Below are 21,609 nucleotides of genomic sequence, written 5' to 3' on the forward strand. Positions count from 1 at the left end.
TATGAGTTTTACGGATATTTGAAAAATTCATTTTGTACACGATGAGTCCACCTCTAAAGTGTAAGAGTCAAGAAATTTCAAAATGCTGAGATAAACGGTTCGCGTTTTATAAATAGTGAAACTTCGGTGCGACCGTTAGAGGGGTAAATAACTACCCGATCAGTAGCGACATTTCTGCGACAAACGAACCTCCAACTAAAGAATAGCTTGACCAGTCTTTTGAGCCGGGGAGCGTTTACAATGAATAAAGCATGACTATAAATTAATAACAACAATAATAATATGGATTTAAGTAGCACATTTTAAACATTTTTAAGTGGATTTCACAGTTGATGACAGCGGTGTGGGTACACTACTGTAGTATGATGTGCATCAAGCTAAATGACTATATATCTGATCAGCGACGTCTCTACATATAATATAAAAATAGAAGTTCACAATAAAATGATGTTCGAATAACGTATGACTCTTTGGTAATCGTTTAATTATTCCTTGTTACTCAGTTGGGCCTATATGTGGTTCCGAAGTCCGTTGTCTCACTCTCTACTGTTCTTTTCCACGTCTGCTTTGGTCTCCCAACTCTCCTGTTCCACTGATGGTTCTAGTCAAATGCCTGACTGGCAATGGTGTCAGCTGGTTTGCGCAGGGTGTGCCATCCAGCCCCATTTGCGCTTTTTGATGTCTTAATTGGCTAGTGGTATTCTGGTTGGTTCCTTTCAACAGGCTGCTGTTGGAGATCTTTTCAGGCCATCTTATTCCAAGAATATGACGTAGGCATCAGTTGGTAAAGGTCTGGAGCTTGTTGTTGATGGTGTTTATCACTCTCCAGGTTTCAGAACCATATATATATACACACAGTAGGACGGCCTTCACATTGGTGTTGAAGATGGGGGTCTTGCTGCGGAAATATAATGCTCGGGAGTTTCAGATGGGGCGTAGGTTGTTGAAAGCATGCCTGGCCTTGTTGATGCGTCTTTTGATGTGATCGTCCGCTCTAACGTCCTTGTTGACAATACTCCCCAGATACGTGAAGCGGTGTGAAATTTCCAAGATGTTCTCTCCTAGAAATTGGATTGGTGCCTGTTTGTTGATTCTCATCACTTCGGTTTTTTTCTGTTGACCTTTAAGCCAGTCTTCTCTGCTTCCTCTGTTAGCTTACTCATGCAGTTTGATTTGTGCATGCTGCTGCCGATGAGATAGGAGATCATATAATGTCATCTGCAAAGTCCTCTAATATATATATAGCTGTTTGAAGGTCTACTGCCTAATACCGGTACTGTTGTTGTCTTGCGCATAATCCAGTCTATGACCATCAGGAAGATTGTTGTTGATATTTGATGTTAATAGCTACTTGTTTCCTCTGTGATCGATTCGTCTTTTAGGCTTGAGACGAAATGGACATAGCTGGAACGAATTAATTGACTTTTGCTGTGGGGGAAATGACCTATGACCGTGACATTCTGTCGTAGCATGGACGTACGTTCATGGTCGTAGGAAAACGATGCCTTCTAGACAAACTCTCGAGGTAAAAGTGTTAGACCACAAAGATAGAAAACCGTGCAAATACATAAAACAGCCGAATAGCTGTCAAGGATAAAAGTATTTTATGATATTCCAGATAAAACACAACGTTCTAAAACGATAAACAATAATAGCTATCCCTCAACTGAAAATTTCCTTTCATGAACAGCGCATGCGTGGCGCAGTTAAGTTGACGTCATTGACAGATCGAGCATTGCAAACATAATAATGCAAAAACAATACTGCTACTTTTAACCTTTTTATAAAATTAACGTCAGTATCTTGTAATTTTAACTCTTGTTAAATTTATGTTTTGTTTGAGTTTTAAATTTTGGGAAAACACACCAAAAAATTTATCTTTTCTTAATAATACATGTTCTAGTGTTGACGTTGTTTGGAAGTAGCATGCGCACTGTATGACGCAGTCTACTTAGGCTCCCTCAGAGAATTCTGGATTTCGTATTTGAGACATAGACATAACATTTTAACAGGAGTCTTTGATCCTGGCTGGATTCTTTTGCGAGTTACAGTATTCATACTCTTCCATTGATTTGCCGTATACAGATTGGGATCTGTTAAACCAAAAAAGTGGCTCACTCCGCCATTTTGCTTTGGAACAAAGGAATTCCAATGGCTCAGATCACACTTGATGCAACTGGTGAGTATAAAAGGCTATATATATAATTAACCTTATGTATAGTATTCCATTGTTTGTATAAGCCTAGGTGTGTTGCGCTCGGGAAGAGCCGTGTACTCTACACGGTCTTTTGATTTCAACTTCATTTTCGTAATCTTGGCATGCTGTACTGCTATAGCAAAAGTTAAAACTTCAGTTTTTTTAAATGTTTGTAGTGAAGTTGGGGCCACTGCTCCACGAGGAGTAACAAGAACTAAACTAAACACAATGGGGAGTTTCTTTGTGTTTAAAAATACTAAACGTAGAGTTATATAGTCGATTGGTGTGCAGGGCTTGCGGAGTTGGCACATCGAGAATATCAGGCTGGGGATTATGAGCATGCTGAACAGCACTGTATGCAGTTGTGGCGGCAAGAGCCTGACAATACCGGAGTACTCTTGCTACTCAGTTCTATCCACTTCCAATGCCGACGACTTGATAGGTAAGAGACATATAAGGAGGCATAAATTTTATGCAGCCATATTAAGGTTTCTTAAAAAGTACAATGTTATTTAAGTTAAACGTTAAATATTAAAGGGATTATATTGGGGCATGGAATTAATGAACTGTCTTTGATTAACCAGCCGGCTAGCATTTTTTTCCCCACTGGGTTCCCTTTTTTATAGTCTAAGTAGTAAGACTCATGGTGACCTTTGCTGGGATTTTTTGGCACATGAACTCAAGCTTGCCATATGAAGAACAGACACTGCATCTTTTAAAAGTAGTGGAGCTGGAACAGAACCACTGAAAATGTGTTTCACTAACAAAGAGATCAAGATGTACTAAAAGAAAAGGATCAGTTTAAATAGGATTTATCATAAATAGAAATGAGACTTCATGGTATTCTTGCAAAATGTCACATTAGAGTGTGACCATATTTCTGGAAAAATACCATAGTTTGGACATGTTTCAATACATGGTGGTGCACTTGAAAAATAATCATGGATATTCTTTGTTCTGGCTTGAAACTTAACAATGATGATATAAGTTTTCCAACTGACCAGTTATTATCAACCTAACCAACTCCAAATCTTTGTCAAGGAAGTAAATTGGTGAAGTGCACAGCGAAAGTAATTATATTGTTCCATGGATATCAGAAGCAAACAAGTTAAAAAGGAAGCAAGAGTAACTGCCAGCTCTGTTTAATTTTTCACTCACTACCAAAATTAAAAATTCAAAAAAATCACCGAAAGACACATCAGATAAGAGTAGTTAACAAAGATTGAAAGAAACTTTAATTTTAATCAAGAACAGTGGCATAAAATCAAAAATATATCTAAAGCACAACAGGACTTGACACCATTGTATGAATTTACCAAACAAGCACACTGCAGAGGACATCTGTCCAAAAGAGCTATTTCTGAAGAAAGATTTTAGCCAGGTTAACTTAAACTTTTTTCTTGTCCCGGCAGCCATTATGGAATTTGTGCTGGCAGTATATATTTTGGAAAGAGAGAATTTGTTTTGGTGGGTTTTTTGGACAGAGTGTGCTACAACATAAATCACAGCTTCCTAAAAGATGCAGGTGATGTTGCCTTGGCATTTTTTATATTCTTTTACGTCTGAAGAACTGAACAAGCTGTTAAGACAAAGAATTAAATATCTTGACAGAACCAAGTAGCAAGATCAGCAAACTTTTGTTTGACAAAGCAGGATGTTTAGAATAATGGATTGTTACCATGTAAAATGTTATGCAGAATACTTATCATGGAAATTTTTTTAAATGGTACTTGCGAATTTTACAGGGATATAGTTCTTAAAAAATTTTGTCTCTTTATGCTAGTCACTAAAGCCTAATAATCTTCTCATAGATTGCCTTAAAGAGAAAAATGTAAATGTTCTCTTTAGAATATAACACGAAGCTGACCACAGCTTCAGTGATGCTGTGGCATTGTAAAAATCGAAGACTTGTGTTATCCACACAAGTAGGATAGTGAAAAACATTTGATATGACAAGATTCATTCTCTGCATTGATAGAACAAATAGAAAGTGTGTAAACATCAGCTAATAGCAAGAATGAGATGGGGGAAAAAATTACTAAGTTTGCATATTTAGCATGCCTAAATCAAACTGTTCATGGAGACTAATAAAGAAAAATGATTTATCAGCATACAAGAATATATATGTATGATTAATCGTCAGTTTCTTGTGGTTAATAAAATGGCTTGTGTTATGTTGTACTTCAACTATATAAAGAAATCAATGAAAATGATGAATGTTTTAATGGCCCCCACATTTTATTTGAAGGGTCCCCTTTCTTGTTGAGGCCACCCCCCACCCCACACACGCACACCTACTTCTTATATACTAAAATCTCTGGAGGTCTACTAACAAGTGATGTTTATATTCTGCAGGTCATCATACTTCAGTCAGCTGGCCATCAAACAAAATCCTATGCTAGCAGAAGCCTATTCAAATTTAGGAAATGTGTATAAGGAAAGAGGACAGTTGCAAGAGGCTCTGGAAAACTACCGCCATGCTGTGCGTCTGAAACCAGACTTCATTGATGGTTACATCAACCTAGCAGCTGCACTCGTTGCTGCAGGAGACATGGAGCAAGCAGTCCAAGCATATGTCACAGCTCTTCAGTACAATCCAGTAAGTGGTAAATGGCAATAGTAAGTTGCTAGTGGAGTTAGCATCACGGACATGATAAAATTAACAGATTAATGAAATGCTGGCAAGATATTTGAAGGATTAACCTCATAAGATTGCAAGAGATTTTATGACATTGATAATGGAAAAACCAATAAATTACCAAAAAATATACAATTATATTGTTAAACATTTGGGGGGGGGCCTCAAACACATAACTGTACTTAAGATCTGATCATGCAGCTATATTGTAACCAAGTCTGTCACCATTTACAGCATCTTTTCAATCCAATTGCTGCTTTTAGGTTAGGGGAGGAGAAAGTGGAGTCATCATTATGTCACAGTATAACTTTATCGTCAAACTACCATAAATAAGTGGGAAAAGAAAATGTAGGTCTCCTGGGTAGAAAGGGCTTAGGTAAATTATTCCAAATGTTTTCGTTGAGTTTTGTTTAAGGTGCAAAGCAGCTCGAGAAAATACATTTAAACCTTCCTGTTAAGGAAGGAGGACTCACTAAAATCCATCAAATTCAGATCATAACTTAAAGGGGAGGAGGTCCATAATAGGGAGATTAACCAGTCCACGTTCATTCCATGAATCAAATTTCAGGCCCTTGTAAATTCAAGTTAGTTTATTCGAAGGTTGAAATAATGCTCTTAAAAACTTTATCATAGTGCTTTTTTGTTTTTGCTTTCATTTAATCATGTTTATTCTGCCATTGTTGTGGTTTAATGATGAGTTACAGGGAAACTTAGTCTCCAGATAAGAGCAGGCAATATCTTTGAAGGTGATTTCAAAATCGCGTTGGATTTGAACATGATTGCCACAAAGTCACGATAAAGCACAAACAGTCACGATAATTTTACTTTTTAAAGATGTGACTTCTGCAAAAGACCGCTAATGAAGTACAATTGGTGTGCTCTGGTAGACAACAATGATATGGAAAGGTGGTTGGGGGGAGGGTAATTTCAACCAAAATGCCACATTATTCCAAAGTTGAAAGTCAGATCAACTAGGCCTGTGCTTAATGACTGCCCCAGGAGTAACACCTGTTTCATATTAATCGAACATTTGCATATATATATTAACCAGTTGTCTTTTGAGTCTGGATGGATATGACTTTCGGTGTTGGGATGATATGGTAACTATTACTGAAGCAACAACTTTTGGGTTAAAATGACAGGTAATCCATAGAAAAAACTTTAAGGTGACCTGGTCAGATTTGAAATAACATTAAATTTTGACACTTTGATAAGTAATACACTATATTTGTGTATTTATGTAAAGGTTTTTTGGTGTGTTTTGGTGGTAAATTTATTTTCATACCTGCCTTCCCCGATTTTCTTTTAAAGCCTCACTCTTATACTCTTGTGTGATCTGATTGGTTTGCAACCCTAGCAGTGAGCATTTCCATCATCAAAATGACTGAAATTTGTTGATATCTGTTAATCTGTACTTAATCTAATGTAGGCAATCAAATCATGAATCCATGCCTGAAGCCAAGATGCAGAGAAAAAAAATATTCCAAGTAAAACTGTTAAAATGAAACCTATGATCGTGGCATACTAGCTTTGAGTTAAATTACATGATGGGATTACAATGTAGCTTATAAATAGCACCAGACTGGTTTTTTTTTTGTTTTTTTTTAAATGATCTGTGTAAGGTTCTATGCATCTTAAAACTTTAAACAAGAATTTCTCCAATTGCTGTTTTCAACCACCAGTGCTTAATGCACAAAAACAAAAGGTTAAGGACAGACCTGGCTTGTTAGAGTTTTGAACATTTGCAGTTTTATATAGAAATACATAAGCTGAAGGATGTTGTATGTATATCTGGTATGAGCACTATGTTTTTGGATAAAAATGATCTAAGTTACATTTTTCATTATAGGTACTTAAAACATTTTTATTGCTATTTGTACACAGTAAACACACAGTAAAATCCCTTAGAGATATTTAAAACATAGTTTTTAATTTTTGAAGTATCTTCCTGACCTTAAATATTTCATTATTACCATCTCTTGATAATTTATTTCTTTTTATGTTACCAGGAACTTTACTGTGTTCGTAGTGATCTTGGAAATCTGTTGAAAGCTTTGGGACGATTGGATGAAGCAAAGGTATGATGTGAAGAGGTGTGGCCTCTTGGAATATAAAAAATTTGGTGCTTGGCTGCCATATATAAGTGCTTTTAACCATAGCAACCTACCCTCTGACTCTAACAGTTGGCAAAGCATTCCCAACTTTGTTAATAGTCAGTCTCTTTATTTATATTAAAAAGTTGCTGCCATGACAAAATTCTAGCACAGAATTCCAAAATGAGAGGGTAGCATATTTGCAGGCATGTTGTATAAGTGCAATTATACAAGCAAAGTGAAAGAGAATTTGTACTATTGTATTGTGCAAAAGTGATAAAGTTTTGTCATTACAGCAGCTACTTTTTATTTTTAATTTAATTTTTTATTTTTGCAAAGATTCCTGATGCACTTGGAGATAATGCAGTTAAATTTCTTGACGTCTTCCTGTTAAAATGGAATAAGGGTCAATATGTAGAGCCTTTGAGCTCAGCCGAGGAAGAAAACTGCATTTTGTACCTGTTTTATGCAGAAAGTTGTTCAATTTTGTTTTAAAAAATGGCAGTTATTCCATTTTGGGGAAGATGGTGAATAGACTATATGACCGTAAATCTTACAAGAATCCTAAAAATAAAGCATTGGTTACCTCCAGATTCATTTATGTGAAGGCAACTTAGTACTAGGAAGCAAGTCTTGAAAATATAGTTTGCAAACGTATCATTTGAATTTAAGGAATGAAATAGATCTGTGGGGAACCATTGATCAAGTAAATGGGGCAATTATCAGATATCATTTCTTTTTAGCTTTATGATAAAATGACAATGAGTAGAAATAGTCTATTATTGCTTCAACGTGTTTTTTTAAAAAGAAATTTCATTTTTCCTATTATTTATTTCTTGTTTTATTTCAAGTGAAATCTTCTGTGGTGTAGACATTATTTTTTGCTGAATTGTACTAAGTTGCCTTCAGGATTTCTGTTGCCTTGGGAGTGCTTTAGCCTTTGTAGTTCAGTGGATAGCTCAAAGGATAAAGTTCAAAGTATAAATTGTTTTATAAAGACAGTATCATTCTAAGGAAGTTGTATTGTTTGCCTGCAGGATCTGACTAATCCAGTCTTTTTTATTTACAAGAAAAAGGTGACATGCGGTGTGCTATTTATGGGTGAGATAAGGGGTCTTGCCATGAGGACACAGATGGACTACTGCCAGCCGACTGGTATTCCCCACTGACAGCTGGCTCCGCAGGAGGTATTGTATGACGCAGCATAGCGTAGCTAATGGCGGTTTTCTTGGCGCTGTAGTCCTCGGGCAAGCGAGCAAGCAAGCGACCATATTCTTTGCAGAGGTAACGGCTCCCCCCGTGTCCGTATTTGAAGGATGTACAGCAACACTTGTTGAATGGGTGGAATCTTGTTTTTAAAAGATTCCATGCAACATTGATTATGGTTTCTCTTTCAGGGGTTGGTTGAATGTTTTTAATGTCAGGGTTTTCTCTAGAGGCCTTTACTTTCAATTTGTAAACTTTTTTTATTAGTATTATTTTTAACTGTGGCGAGTGTATGGTTTCAAGTCAAAACCAGTAAATTTTTTTTGAAAATAAATGCTTTTCCCTGAACTTGTATATCTGCATTGTGTTATGTTCATACCTAGGGAAAGCCCTGCCATGGTCAACACTAGGCGTTTTCTGGGCCATTGGTGCTGGAGATATTGTCTGTAACAGGTTTTGCTGTACAAGGCTGTGCTAAAGGCCTGCATACCTTGTGCATATAATGAAGCGTTGGCATCAGTCTGCGTGCAGGAATTATATGCGTTTTAAGCAAGCACACATTGCCCGTTGTCCTTTTTAATAATTTGATATTTGCCATTTATCTTCAGGTTGTAATCTTACGCTTGAAAGAAATGAAAGTAAACTGCTTTTCAGCAGCTACCAAAATGAAAAAAAACCCCACTTGGTTATGAAGCTTGCAAAGACTGGGCATGTACATGGTTTAGAGTCATTAATGAAGGCAGAAGTTTGCAGAATTTTTTTAATTTTTGAAGCCAGAAATATTTACCCTTTCCAAAGATACTTTTTACCCCTCCGATATTAAAATTTTCTCTGGAAATAATCTTGGATCCTCATTTCTGTTTTCACATTGACAACAGACCAGAGTGTTCATGCGCACTTTCTGCAAGTTAAAGTTAACATCGGGCAAGCTTAGTTATGCGCGTAGTGCTTACAAGAGGAGACCCTAGCATGACAAAAGGTGTGCACCAAAGGGTCTTTCACCGTGCGCATAAAATGGCATAGGGAGCGTTTAGGTGGCTGCTTTAGGCGTAGTTGCGTCATTAGTGCGCGTCATCTTCAGTGAGTCATGTATACTAATCAAGTTTTCTTTTCCCCATTTCCCTTTCTACCCACTGTTCAGGCTTGCTATTTGAAAGCCATTGAAACGTGTCCAAATTTTGCCGTGGCATGGAGTAATTTGGGCTGTGTGTTCAATGCTCAAGGAGAGATATGGCTAGCCATTCATCATTTTGAAAAGGTAAGGAAATGTGGTTTTTGTAACAAAGTGTTTTGCAACTTCGGACAGTTTCTAAGTGTTTTTTTAGCATATGCGAGTTTTGATTTCAGCCTTCTATTATGGGTTCCAAAATTGTAGTGAGAAAGTTTAAAATTTCTCTGCTGTAAAATAACAATGTAGAATTTGTTGTTAACTGCCACTAGAGGAAAGGGATGCAGAAAGCATCTATGGGTTTTTGGGGAAGCAGGTGGCCAAGTGGTTAGAGCACTGGCATCTGAGCTAAGATGTGTCCACAGGTCACTTAACTATCAAGAGTAAATTCCTGACTCAATAGAGGGTTGGGAAAGGGAAAAGCAGGGAGAGGGAAAAGTGAGTGCCACCTTGCCAAAAAACTTGCCTTCTCTACAACATAAAAAGAGTTAAGAGACAACCATTTTGCCCTTACGGATTTTCATTGTAAATGGTTCTGTACAGTGGTCTGATCAGTTGTATCTTTTTTGCAGGCTGTTGCCTTGGATCCTAATTTCCTTGATGCATATATCAATTTGGGAAATGTTTTAAAGGAAGCAAGGATATTTGACAGGTATGGGAAAAGGCTAATTTAAATACCTTTTTTAAAAAAAAAAGGTGGAGTCATGGAAAAAGTTGATTCCCAAATTCCCAAAATCTGATTGAAAAATTATAATCCATTTACAGGCCTTTCAACGAGTTTTCACCTGAAATTTGTAGAGGCCAAGACATCATTTTATGACATCCCAAATGCTGGCTTTATTGGACATTATTCACATATGATCAAAGCTTTGACCGTGGCTACATCATTTAAAAACATCAAAAAGTTCAGATTGTTTTTGAGAAAAAAAAGAGTTGTGTGCATATTTATGTTGGACTCTGGTTAACCTATTATGTTTTTTGCCTGGGAGTCGGCAGCCAGAAGCAGTATTTTAATACAGTTTGTGAAAACACATTTTGTTTTAAACTTGTGAATTGGGAGTAGAGGGCAGGAAGGAACCCACAAAATGACTTTCAAAAGCTTTTTATTCAAAGGGAAGTATCTGAAGACATCACCGCAGGTTATTTTTCAAGACCATGGGGTCCAGATGGTGAATGAGCTGTTAAAATGTAGGTTAATTTTCTGTATGCTACATATTTACAGTAAACTTTCTCTTTTGTTTTAGATCAGTTGCATCATATCTGAGGGCATTGAACCTCAGTCCTAACCATGCAGTAGTCCATGGTAACTTGGCTTGTGTTTATTATGAGCAAGGGTATGTACCATTTTTGATTCAGTGGGAATAATTGATTCTGCTATAGTTCTGTTTATGCAAAGTTACCAGAATTGCAGAGCAGACCTCACACTGGTTTAGGGTTAATGTTTATAAGAAACTAATATATGAAGGTATTCGGTTCGTTTATCAGCCTCTAAAACTTTATAGTACATGAAAAATATGCTAAATTTACTTTGTATTTTGTTAAAACTTTTGCTGGTAGTGTTTAGTATAAGCAGAGGATCAAGCTAAAATAGTTGATGGTTGTGATGAAGATTATTTTGTCGAATCAAAAAAAAAAAAAACCAAATATTTGGTCGTTGAGCAAGTAAGGAGAAAAAAAAGCACTTTGAGGTGCTTGTATTTTAGTGGAAGTAAAAATGATAAGGAAGGATGAATAATCTGCTTCGTCATATTTGGGGATATTAAGGTTTTAAAAATGGACAAGGTTTATTATTTGCAGATTAATTGACTTGGCCATAGACACGTACAAGAGAGCAATTGAGCTGCAGCCCAACTTTCCGGATGCATACTGCAACCTGGCTAATGCATTAAAAGAGAAAGGACAGGTAAAGATGGCGATGTTTGACCTACCCACCCCACCTCCACTCAATCTGGATTTGAGTATTTCAGTGTTTGAATAATATTTGAAGTCAGGTAGCTGATATTCTAAATTAATCTGGATTTCAGGTTAAAGAAGCAGAAGACTGCTACAATACAGCCCTTCGCCTGAGTCCTACTCATGCTGATTCTTTAAACAATCTGGCAAACATAAAACGAGAGCAAGGCAACACAGAGGAAGCAGTCAGGCTGTACCTGAAGGCTTTGGAGGTATGTTGATAGAAAGCCCTTATCTGTGCTTGTCTAGATTCAGGGCCCAGTTAAAGACTGCATTTATTTGATGCTAACATTACTATTAACCTACTACTGTCTCCTTAGAACTGAGGCAGAGCATGCCAAAGTGGGATTTCATTTTGTAGGAAAAGTGTTAACAGAGAAAATACATAAAGCAGTTAATCAGACAGTTGTTTTTTGTTTTTTTTTTTTGTTGATCAAGCGCCACGTCGAAGTCTGTTGCCGGTTACTCAATTCAACATGGATTTTTTGTACTCAACTGAAAATGAGAAGAAAACAGTAATAATTAAATTCTATTGAAATTGATGCTTGTTTGGTACATTATGTGTGTGTGTATTACAAATATTTTTTTCTTAATTTCTAACTCTAGACCCACTGCCCGATTTGGGAATTCTATGTCCCATACAGTTACAGTCTTTCAGTTGATTTTACTACACGAAAACAAAACCTATAATTGTTAAAATTTACACCACTTACTGAAAAATGCTCTTTAAAACGGAGTATCACAGATAGTTGTCTTTATTGTAAGTCAATAAAAAAAAGTTTTTAAATACTGGTCGAAATTTCATTCCCCACTATGTTGGGAATAGCTAGTAATCGTGCAAGCTCACCATAGTGTGGCAAAAGAGTTAATACACTTCTCTGCTTCTTAACTCACCTTTAACCTTCCCCAATAAGATTAGGTTCTTTAATTTAAGCAGGAGGGATTTGCTGGCCACAGACTCAGGCAAGGGGCACATGGCTAAATCTGTAGAAGTCAATTATCATTTTTGCATTGCATCCATTTTAGAAAATATTGTACAGCATTTTGAACACAGTAGTTGGCTACTTTTGTTTTATTGTGGCTTATAACTTACAGGTGTATGTTTTATTATGGCTTTATAGATGTGTACATTTTATTGTGGCTTTTGACTTACAGGTGTACCCTGAGTTTGCTGTGGCTCATTCAAATCTTGCTAGTGTTCTTCAACAGCAAGGCAAACTACATGAAGCACTCATGCATTACAAAGAAGCTATCAGGTCAGCAGAAAAAAATATTATGTGTATTCATATGTTTTTGTACATTATGCTTAACAGTTAAAACCATAATGTACGGAGTGTATATCCCATGCAAATCACATAATTTTGGAGTGAAATACCGCTATTATCATCATCTTTATTTTTTAGTCACCTGCTCTAATTTCAGAATTAGTAGGACCAAGAGAGGGTTAACAGAGTATAAACACCAACCCCTCACCTCATCCTCCCTCGTGCAATTTACTAAATTATACATTTGTAAAGTTAATAGCTACTGCGGGTTTTGTTTGTTTTTTTTTTTTTAATAAAAAGGGGTCATAAAATCCCCAAATGGGGAGTAATATTTATTTTGTGACAACCAGAGATATTGCAGAAAGCTTATACCTTTTTCATTTTCTTACCACATGTATGAAGTATTCATGCTTGGCAGTTGTGGGAACTTTGCATAGTTACAAGATGAGGTTAACTCAAGTTATGCATCATAACTTTTTTTTTTTTTTTTAAATAGTGCAATCTTAAGATGAGACAGTTCTTAAAACACGCCTATATCATCACACGTGTAGACACATACAAAACTGACAATTCATCTGGGGTTAATAAGCTGGACTGCAGAGGGTACAAACAATTTCAAGTGCCTGTAGCTTCTGCATATTGGCATAGCATAACACTTACCTAAGTTCAATGAAACAAATTCTCCTGCTAGTATAATATGGTGCAAACAAAATGCTGGACGCTTTTCTAACAATGTGCTCATGACGAAGCTGAATCCCTCTGCTTTACGCCAATTTCCTTAGATCATAGATTTGACAACACTTGAATTTATTACCTTGGATGGATCACAAAGCCAGCACATGAAGGAAAAAGATAAAAGACTTTCAATGAATGACATGAAAAAAACATCTCAAGATTGCCATCATTTTAAGAGTAGAATTAAAAGAATGGTTCAAGCTGTCATTTTCATTTGGTGGGGTTAATGAGGAAATAACTACATAGGTTGGCTTAGAATACTATTTAACTGATCGGCTGTATAGAAATATTGATTCATGTTCTAGAACATTAGTTGTAATAATAATCTGGTTATTAACATCTGTAGCCTTTCCCTTCCCCAGTGGTTAAATAGACAATAAAGCATTTTATATATTAATATTGTTTTCCAAAGATCTGACGCTTAAAAATGATTTGGAGCTACCTTTTTTCCTCAACTGTACAGGATATCACCTACATTTGCTGATGCATATTCGAATATGGGCAACACATTGAAAGAGATGCAAGATATCCAGGGTGCGCTTCAGTGTTACACACGTGCTATTCAGATCAACCCTGCCTTTGCTGATGCTCACAGCAACCTTGCTTCTATTCATAAGGTAAAAGATTCCGCAAAGGATCATTATTTGAAATGTGCTGGTTTCATAAATGGAACCACTTTGTCACATAGTACAGAAAATGGAGCCACCTATAGGTAGATTGAAATAGTTGATATTTTAAAGTATTTTTAAACATCCTGTAAATTATGCAGTGCATATTGAATGTGTTAATAGACGTTTTTCAGCTAGGACCATAATTGTTTTTTATTACATTGTTCAGGTGATCAAATACATTTAATGTAGTAACCTGACTTCCTTCTGCAGGATTCAGGTAATATTCCTGAAGCCATTGCATCATACAGAACAGCTTTAAAGTTGAAACCAGATTTTCCCGATGCCTACTGCAATCTGGCCCACTGTCAGCAGGTATGATGCCATCCAGTTTGTGTATAATAATAAAGTTAATTTATTTAGCACTATACCACACCATCAAAAGGCTCAAAGTACTGTACAAGAATGAAAAGATGCAGCTTGTCTTAATAGCAAAGAGTTGATTGTGAGCCCCATTAGTCCAGCTTTTTTAGTGTAGCTTTTCATTGAAATCAAGATGGATGTCATCGGCATATATGCACTCCACAGCTTTGCTGAACCTTCATAGATCTGTCAACAGACACCATCAGTAAAGTGCATAAGATCCAAAATCTACTAGTGTACAAAACGTGTAGTCATGATCAAAGTGGAAAACAGCAATTTTAAAAGTGTCAATGAAAGGAGACTTTTATCCTGTAAAGTCAAAAACCCAAAAGAAGACAGTAAAGCAAATAGCAGGACACAGAAGCCATTAATAGATAATGTCTGTCAGAAGAAATGATGCAGCATGGGCATTTAAGAATAACTCATGACGGAGGCAAACAGCACAGCAATCTTAGTAGGAGACACCAAAAGGAACATCACTCATCTAAACAATTGATATCAGAGCTTTTTTCTTATTAAATCTTTTTTACCTTCAAAATAAGTTTAATGTTTCCTGTTAGTACAGACACTGTCGCTTTCAAATGTATATTGTGGTGAATTGCTATTACTGTAGCAACAATAGAGTGGAGGGGTAACATTAAAATTGTTTTTTATTTATAACCAGTTTTCTGTTTTCAAAAAAAAAGTAGAAGTTTTTATTCATTATTATTTCAGATTGTCTGTGACTGGACAGATTACAACGGTAGGATGAAACGCTTGGTACATATAGTGCAAGAGCAGCTTGAGAAAAACCGCTTGCCTTCTGTCCACCCTCACCATAGCATGCTGTACCCTCTGTCACATTCAATGAGAAAAGCCATCGCTGCACGCCATGCCAGCCTTTGTCTAGAGAAGGTAAACATTGCATGTGCACAAACCCACAAATTTTTGTGCACCTCAGTTTTCTTTGCAAGGTAACTGTGTTGTAATGTTTACAGGTGCTTGTAGAAAAGCAGCTCAGATGCATAGACAATGTATTTAGGAATTAACTCACTATTAACTACATCCTTGATTTAAAAAATATAATCTTAAACCTCACAAGCTGTAAAAATGCCACTCATTTTAAAATGGTTATTTTATTGCTTTAGGAGACACATAGTGGTTGGTTTGGAGTTCCAAAAGCCAAAACCATGTTTTATTTGTGCTCTTTTAATCCGGCTGCAATCTGTGCATCCAAATCGTGGATAGGACACATCTTTAAGTGAAGGTTTTCATGCTGCTGGCTCCTGTTCCGGAGTTCCTGGTCTTTCTTGTTTTTTTGTTTTTATGTATAGTTATATTTGATGTCATACTTGAGGTATCATGTAATGTCTGATGTAACAGTAACATTGTCGGACAGCTTTCTGAAAAGGATTGACAAAGATGTTTTATATTTTGTATAAATGAGATGATATTTGATTATTTGATTCAGATTAATGTTCTGCACAAGCCACCTTACCAGCATCCTAAAGACCTAAGTGCTAGTGGAGGTCCGTCTTCGTGTTGGCTATGTTAGCTCAGACTTCGGTAATCACCCAACCTCACACCTTATGCAGAGTATTCCTGGCATGCATGATAGAAAGAAAGTGGAGGTAAGTGAGCATTTTTTCTTTGAGCAACTTTTTCTCCCATTTTATTGCATGAAATATGTATCATGTACTTGCACACTCTAACGTTTGTGTTGCTGTTTTGTAGATGTGTTTATGCTGTCAGGTACAAGGGAAGATTATGGTGGCTATTTGTTTTTCAGATTTTCTGCTATTCCTTGAGTGCAGATGACAGCACAAGTTTCAGAAGCAAGATTGCAGTAGAAGCAGAACACTTTATTGATCTGTCAAAGGTAAACTGTTAAATCTTGCAATTTAATATAATTTAAAAGAAGTTATAAAAGTTTATAAAATATGCCTTTACCATATTTAGAAGTTTTGAGAATTTTTCCAATAATAACTAAGTAGAAGCTTTTTGAAATTTTACTATTTGCAGACAGTATATACTCCGGGGTTACAGTAATGGATTGTATTTATGAATTTATAAAATACTTTGACTTACGTTTGTATGTGTAGATTCCGTGCAATGGCAAAGCTGCAGATCGCATTCATGCTGATGGTATTCACATTCTTGTCAACATGAACGGCTATACTAAAGGGGCACGCAACGAGCTGTTTGCTTTGAAACCAGCTCCTATTCAGGCAAGTATTTTCCTTCTGGTTGTCTGTCTTCAGAGATGTAAATATTTTATTTTGTTTTTTAAAATTCAGGTGGGGAGATACAGAAATGGTGGTAAAGAAATAATGAACTGTTGTACTTAATGCTGTGCTTGGTTACACTTCTAATTCTTGCTGTGCAGGTGATGTGGCTTGGATACCCTGGCACCAGTGGAGCATCTTTCATGGACTACATTATTACAGACCGCATTACTTCCCCGATGGAGTTGGCTGATCAATACTCTGAGAAGCTAGCATTTATGAGAGACACTTTTTTTGTTGGTGACCATCGGCATATGTTCCCTCACATGCTGGATCACCTCGTTCTAAAAATCGTGGATGAGACCACTGGGGCTAGATATCACTGGATAATAAATGGAATGGATTTGGATGCTATCAAAAAGCTTGCTGCTAAGATAGAGGTAACAATTTTTTACTTAAAAAAGAGCGTAGATTTTGTATGGTTGGTTCTGTTGTAAAAATAATAGTATTTTGGGGACTTGGGCATACATATATGGGTTGTTGTCTCTGCATGGTAGCATACACTTTGAGCACTTAGCAAACTTTAAAAAAAAATCAACTTTGCACGTGTGCAATCTTTCTTTTTTCAGGTTCAGACACAGAAAGCTCTTCCTGGAGCCACAACAGATTTGCCAAATGGTGACCAGCCTGAAGTGCGGACAGAGGTGATTGAACTTCCTTCATCTATGGCACAGGCAGTGCAAACAATGGTTAGCAACAGCCAGGCACAGACCGCTCTGGGCAATGTGATAGTGCAGAGCGGCCTCACCACCAATCAGGTAAGGAAATTATATCTAGGTGCTTTATCGTACACAAGTACTTGAAAAATTATAATTAGGTTATGTAAAACAAATTATAATTTGTTTATTAATAATTCCCAGTTCATGAAAATGTTAGTGTGGTTAAACAGGTAAACTTAAACTCTTAACGTGGGTTAATACCTGGCTTAAAAATACATGCTTGTGAGTTAACATTTTTTAATCACTATGTTCACTGTTCTTCACTTGAGCAACATTTCAGTAATGATCTGAATGGTGATTTAACTTTTATGTGCTTATAAATGGTCAGGTTCATACTCTCATTACTTAAGTAAACATTTGTGGTATCATTTTTCTGTGGATGTATCTTTATTGAGAAGTTTAGAAGCAATGGAAATAATGTCATTTGTTAATGCAGGTTGCATATCTTCAGTTAATGTTAAATTTGCATATATATATATGTTCACAGACACAAATATTTTTTATTTGAGTTATTGCATAACTTTCTTTTTTGCAGACAAATAATAAAGCTGCTACTGGCGAAGAGGTTCCACAGTGTGTTGTTTTGTCTGCACGTGCACAGTATGGCTTGCCTGAAGAGTGTGTGGTCTATTGCAATTTCAACCAGCTGTATAAAATTGAACCTGCTACACTGGAGATGTGGGTTCAGATTCTGAAACAGGTACTTGAATGAGAGGCAACACTGTGGAAGATGTGTTAAAAAATACATGTTTTTTTTTTTAATTGAATTTTTTTATGAAACTATATAATAATATGTTGATTTTTTTATTATTATTATTATTCAGGTGCCAAATAGCATCCTTTGGCTTCTGCGTTTCCCAGCTGTGGGAGAAGCAAATATAACACAGGCTGCCAACATCTATGGCCTTCCTGCGGGTCGCATCATCTTCTCTAATGTTGCACCCAAGGTAATTATCATCACATGATCCAGAATTAAAGCCACTGCAGACATCTTCAGTGTTTTTTGTTTGTTTGTTTGTTTTTTTATTATTATTGTTTTTTTTCTCTAGCCTGTGATATAAATAGCATAATTTATTTGGGCATTGTGTTCGGTTGGTTTGTTTGATTGTGTGTGACAACAAGATAGCTCCTGGGTTTGATCAACATTGCCCACATCTTCTGATGAAGGATAATGGTTTCCAAGGATTACTGTACCAACTGCTGAATAATTTACCTTTAACTCGTTCCATACAGATGAAATTGTTGTGATCAAACATGTTGAACAGTAGTGGTGGCACAAAGTACAGTGTGTTTCAATATTTATACCTATTAACCTAGAATAAAGACAACCATTGGTGACACTGTTTTTTAAAGCTTTTTTGAAAAAAAAAAATTCGGTTTTGAATTTTAAGAAATATTGTTTTTATTTTTTTGTACTGAACTCGAACGCAAGATGGTAACTATGGAATGGAAAGCTAGTCATAATAAAGGTTAAAAAAAATATTTACATATGTAAAGTACCAAACAATAAAATATTTTATTAGAATATACATTAATCTTCAAGTATTACTGTTGTCAAATTAAGAAACCAGCAACTGTCTCTTGATGAACTGACTTGTCTATTTTTAAATGTAACAAAACACCTGATGAATTAAATATTTTAGCTCCCTAATGGAAGTAATTCGTAGAACATTTTCTAAAGGTATCAATAGTTTCTTCCCTTATTTGCACAGCATGATGGGTTTGTGACACTCTCCTGTTTGTATTACTGTGTTAAACAGGCGCTGGTTGAGAAGTTTGCATCTGAAGATATGAATCATTAGGAAAGCACTAAAGAGTATCTCAAAATTCATAAAAATAGATAAGCTGTGAAGTCTTTAAAAGCTATCTTAAATAAGATGGTCATCATTAATGTTTTTGTATTGACTTGGCTTTATGCAGGAGGAGCATGTGCGCCGTGGTCAGCTGGCTGATGTCTGTCTTGATACCCCTCTCTGTAATGGACACACCACTGGCATGGATGTCTTGTGGGCAGGTACCCCAATGGTCACTCTTCCAGGTAAGCAGTATTTTAACTGCCTTTTTTTGGGGGGGGGGGGGGGCACTTAGTATGTAGAGAGATGATGCCTAAGACCCGTTAAACTTTTGCTAGTGACAAGATCAGATAAAATCATGGTAAGTTAATTTATTAGTGCATAACTGTCTTATTTCATTCTGAGAATATAATGATTTATAGTTTTTAGAAAACAAACTGCTACTAATTGACAATGGCCTTCATGATTCCTGCATACTCCAAGTACACTAATAAGTCATCCAATAACCTGTCTTCATTGGTTGCAGGCGAGACTTTGGCATCAAGGGTGGCTTCTTCCCAGTTACACTGCTTAGGATGTCCTGAGCTGGTGGCCAATTCTCGAGAAGACTACATCAACATTTCTGTCAGGCTAGGAACTGATGTTGAATAGTAAGTCTGAGTTCTTTTGTTGTTTTGTGTTTAAATATTTCAACAGTGGAGAATATCATTTGCAGGAGGCTGTTGTGTTTAATATTGATTGTTCTCTCTCTTGGACACACACACTTCCCCTGTTCTTCTGTGTCTAGGCAATGAAAACTTTGATGGCATGTTGCAGTTTGCGTGGAATGCAAGCCAAGGTGAAACTAGCTCGAAGCATGTCTCCACTTTTCAACACTAAAACATATGCCAACAACATGGAGGTGCTCTTTCAATGCATGTGGGCTCAGTATGAACGAAACGGCACGCCAACACAACTGACCAGCTACTCCAGCAGTCGTAGCCTGCAAACACCAAATGGTCATGCAGTCTGAATTGTGCGTGTACCTAAGGAGAAAGGACTTTTCCAGCTGGTGTTAAGCTCAACACTAGCTAAGACTCTGTACGTTCTTGTGTGAAAGAACGAGGAGAGCATATTTGCAATTATGAGGCATTTTGGAACCATTTTTGACAGCACACTGGAAGTTTTAAACTTTGAATTTTCATGTTCCTGAAGATATTCTCAAGCCTGTCAGTGCAAGAATCAAAAGATTCATCCATGTTTGACTGTTACTGTTTATGGGTCAAACCAGAATTTTTTTCCTTGCACCATGTTTTAAATAAAAAAAAAATATCATTTATTATGAATTGAACATTTTTGAAATGGTTTCCACATGCTTGGCAACAAGAACTGGGGTATTTTTGGGGAGGTTTTTTTTTCTTTTTCTGGTATTATCAACAGATTTGGTTTAAAGTACTCAAGAAATGTTTTGCAACATTTATATGCCACTCAACTTCATTTTATGATTACTGAAGAGTTGAAAATTTCAAAAAGCATCCAGCAGGAGGTATAGTACCCTCCCTGCCCTCCATTTTTTTTCTGTTGAGGTGATCAAATTGCCATTGCTGAGTGTTGCATAATTTATTTGTACATAAAAACCAGTTTGTAGTATTGTCACAAGTTCTCTTTTGTTGATATGTGGGGTTTTCTTTTCTTTTTTTTTTTTTTTTTTTTGCATTTAAGCATTTTAGATTAAAAATTTTTTTTAAGGTGATACAAGATATGGACAACCCTTATATTTTTCCTGGAGACTGTTGCACACTTTTGGTCACATTTTCTTCTTGACTACAGTCCACTTGAGGCCTTTGGTTACAGCTCATGATGCAATAGTGTTTAGTAAATACCCCCAAAACAGTGTGATATACCTGAAGTAAATCCAGTTCCAATTGCAGCAAGTGTGCAAGTATTTTGCAAATAAAATGTCTGTCATGGATATCTGCAAATGTCTCACTATTAAGGATCAGATGTATATCCTATTAGCAATATATGGCAAGTTTTTTTAAAAATTGATGTAACAGTTTTATTAATGAATCTTACTTAACCACTCTGCTGATGGTGGATTTGTTTTTAAGCATTTGGTGGGGATGGAGGGGGATGTTTACTGGGTGAACTAAACACTTCGGTTTGTGGCTTACTAATTTTAAAAGTTGACAGCATGCAAAGAAATGTGAGTTTTGCATTCCTACAAATAAATGTGGAGGCAACAGTTATGGTGTTGAGAATTTGAATTCTTGTTGCAAAGACTTGTATGCTTTTCATTGGCTGCTTGTGGGCCATCTGCCTGTATTTCAGCTACTTAGAGAACAGGCAGGCAGTGAGTTTACACATTGAACAAGTGTTAACTCTGTGGGAGAGACTATAGTTTTGATCATATAAAACATGCTTATTTTTAATTTCGTATGACCTTTGAATTATATAAATATCTGAACGGCCCTTGACACAGAAATTTGTTTTCAGAGAGGATTTGAATGTAGTCAAAAGTGGCGAATGTGATGTGAAGAGATTTTCACTGCTTGGAAACGGGGGAGA

The 21,609-nt window shown here is 36.3% G+C and overlaps 1 protein-coding gene across 1 annotated transcript; it reads left to right on the forward strand.

Annotated features, from left to right (window-relative positions):
• Positions 1 to 1,904: 1,904 nt before the first annotated feature.
• Positions 1,905 to 21,286, forward strand: LOC112559301 (UDP-N-acetylglucosamine--peptide N-acetylglucosaminyltransferase 110 kDa subunit-like). The gene is given in 24 exon segments (XM_025230421.1): positions 1,905 to 2,179; positions 2,489 to 2,639; positions 4,553 to 4,796; positions 6,845 to 6,913; positions 9,276 to 9,392; positions 9,875 to 9,954; positions 10,547 to 10,636; positions 11,100 to 11,205; positions 11,327 to 11,467; positions 12,411 to 12,511; positions 13,719 to 13,872; positions 14,137 to 14,238; positions 15,001 to 15,180; positions 15,737 to 15,796; positions 15,798 to 15,896; positions 16,055 to 16,144; positions 16,368 to 16,493; positions 16,652 to 16,930; positions 17,120 to 17,308; positions 17,805 to 17,969; positions 18,094 to 18,216; positions 19,190 to 19,307; positions 19,589 to 19,712; positions 19,879 to 21,286. Coding segments are annotated over 24 exon segments (3,132 nt in total). The 5' UTR covers positions 1,905 to 2,151; the 3' UTR covers positions 20,075 to 21,286.
• Positions 21,287 to 21,609: the final 323 nt, after the last annotated feature.

This window comes from Pomacea canaliculata, linkage group LG3 (assembly GCF_003073045.1).
Source record: "Pomacea canaliculata isolate SZHN2017 linkage group LG3, ASM307304v1, whole genome shotgun sequence".
Classification (NCBI taxonomy): domain Eukaryota; kingdom Metazoa; phylum Mollusca; class Gastropoda; order Architaenioglossa; family Ampullariidae; genus Pomacea; species Pomacea canaliculata.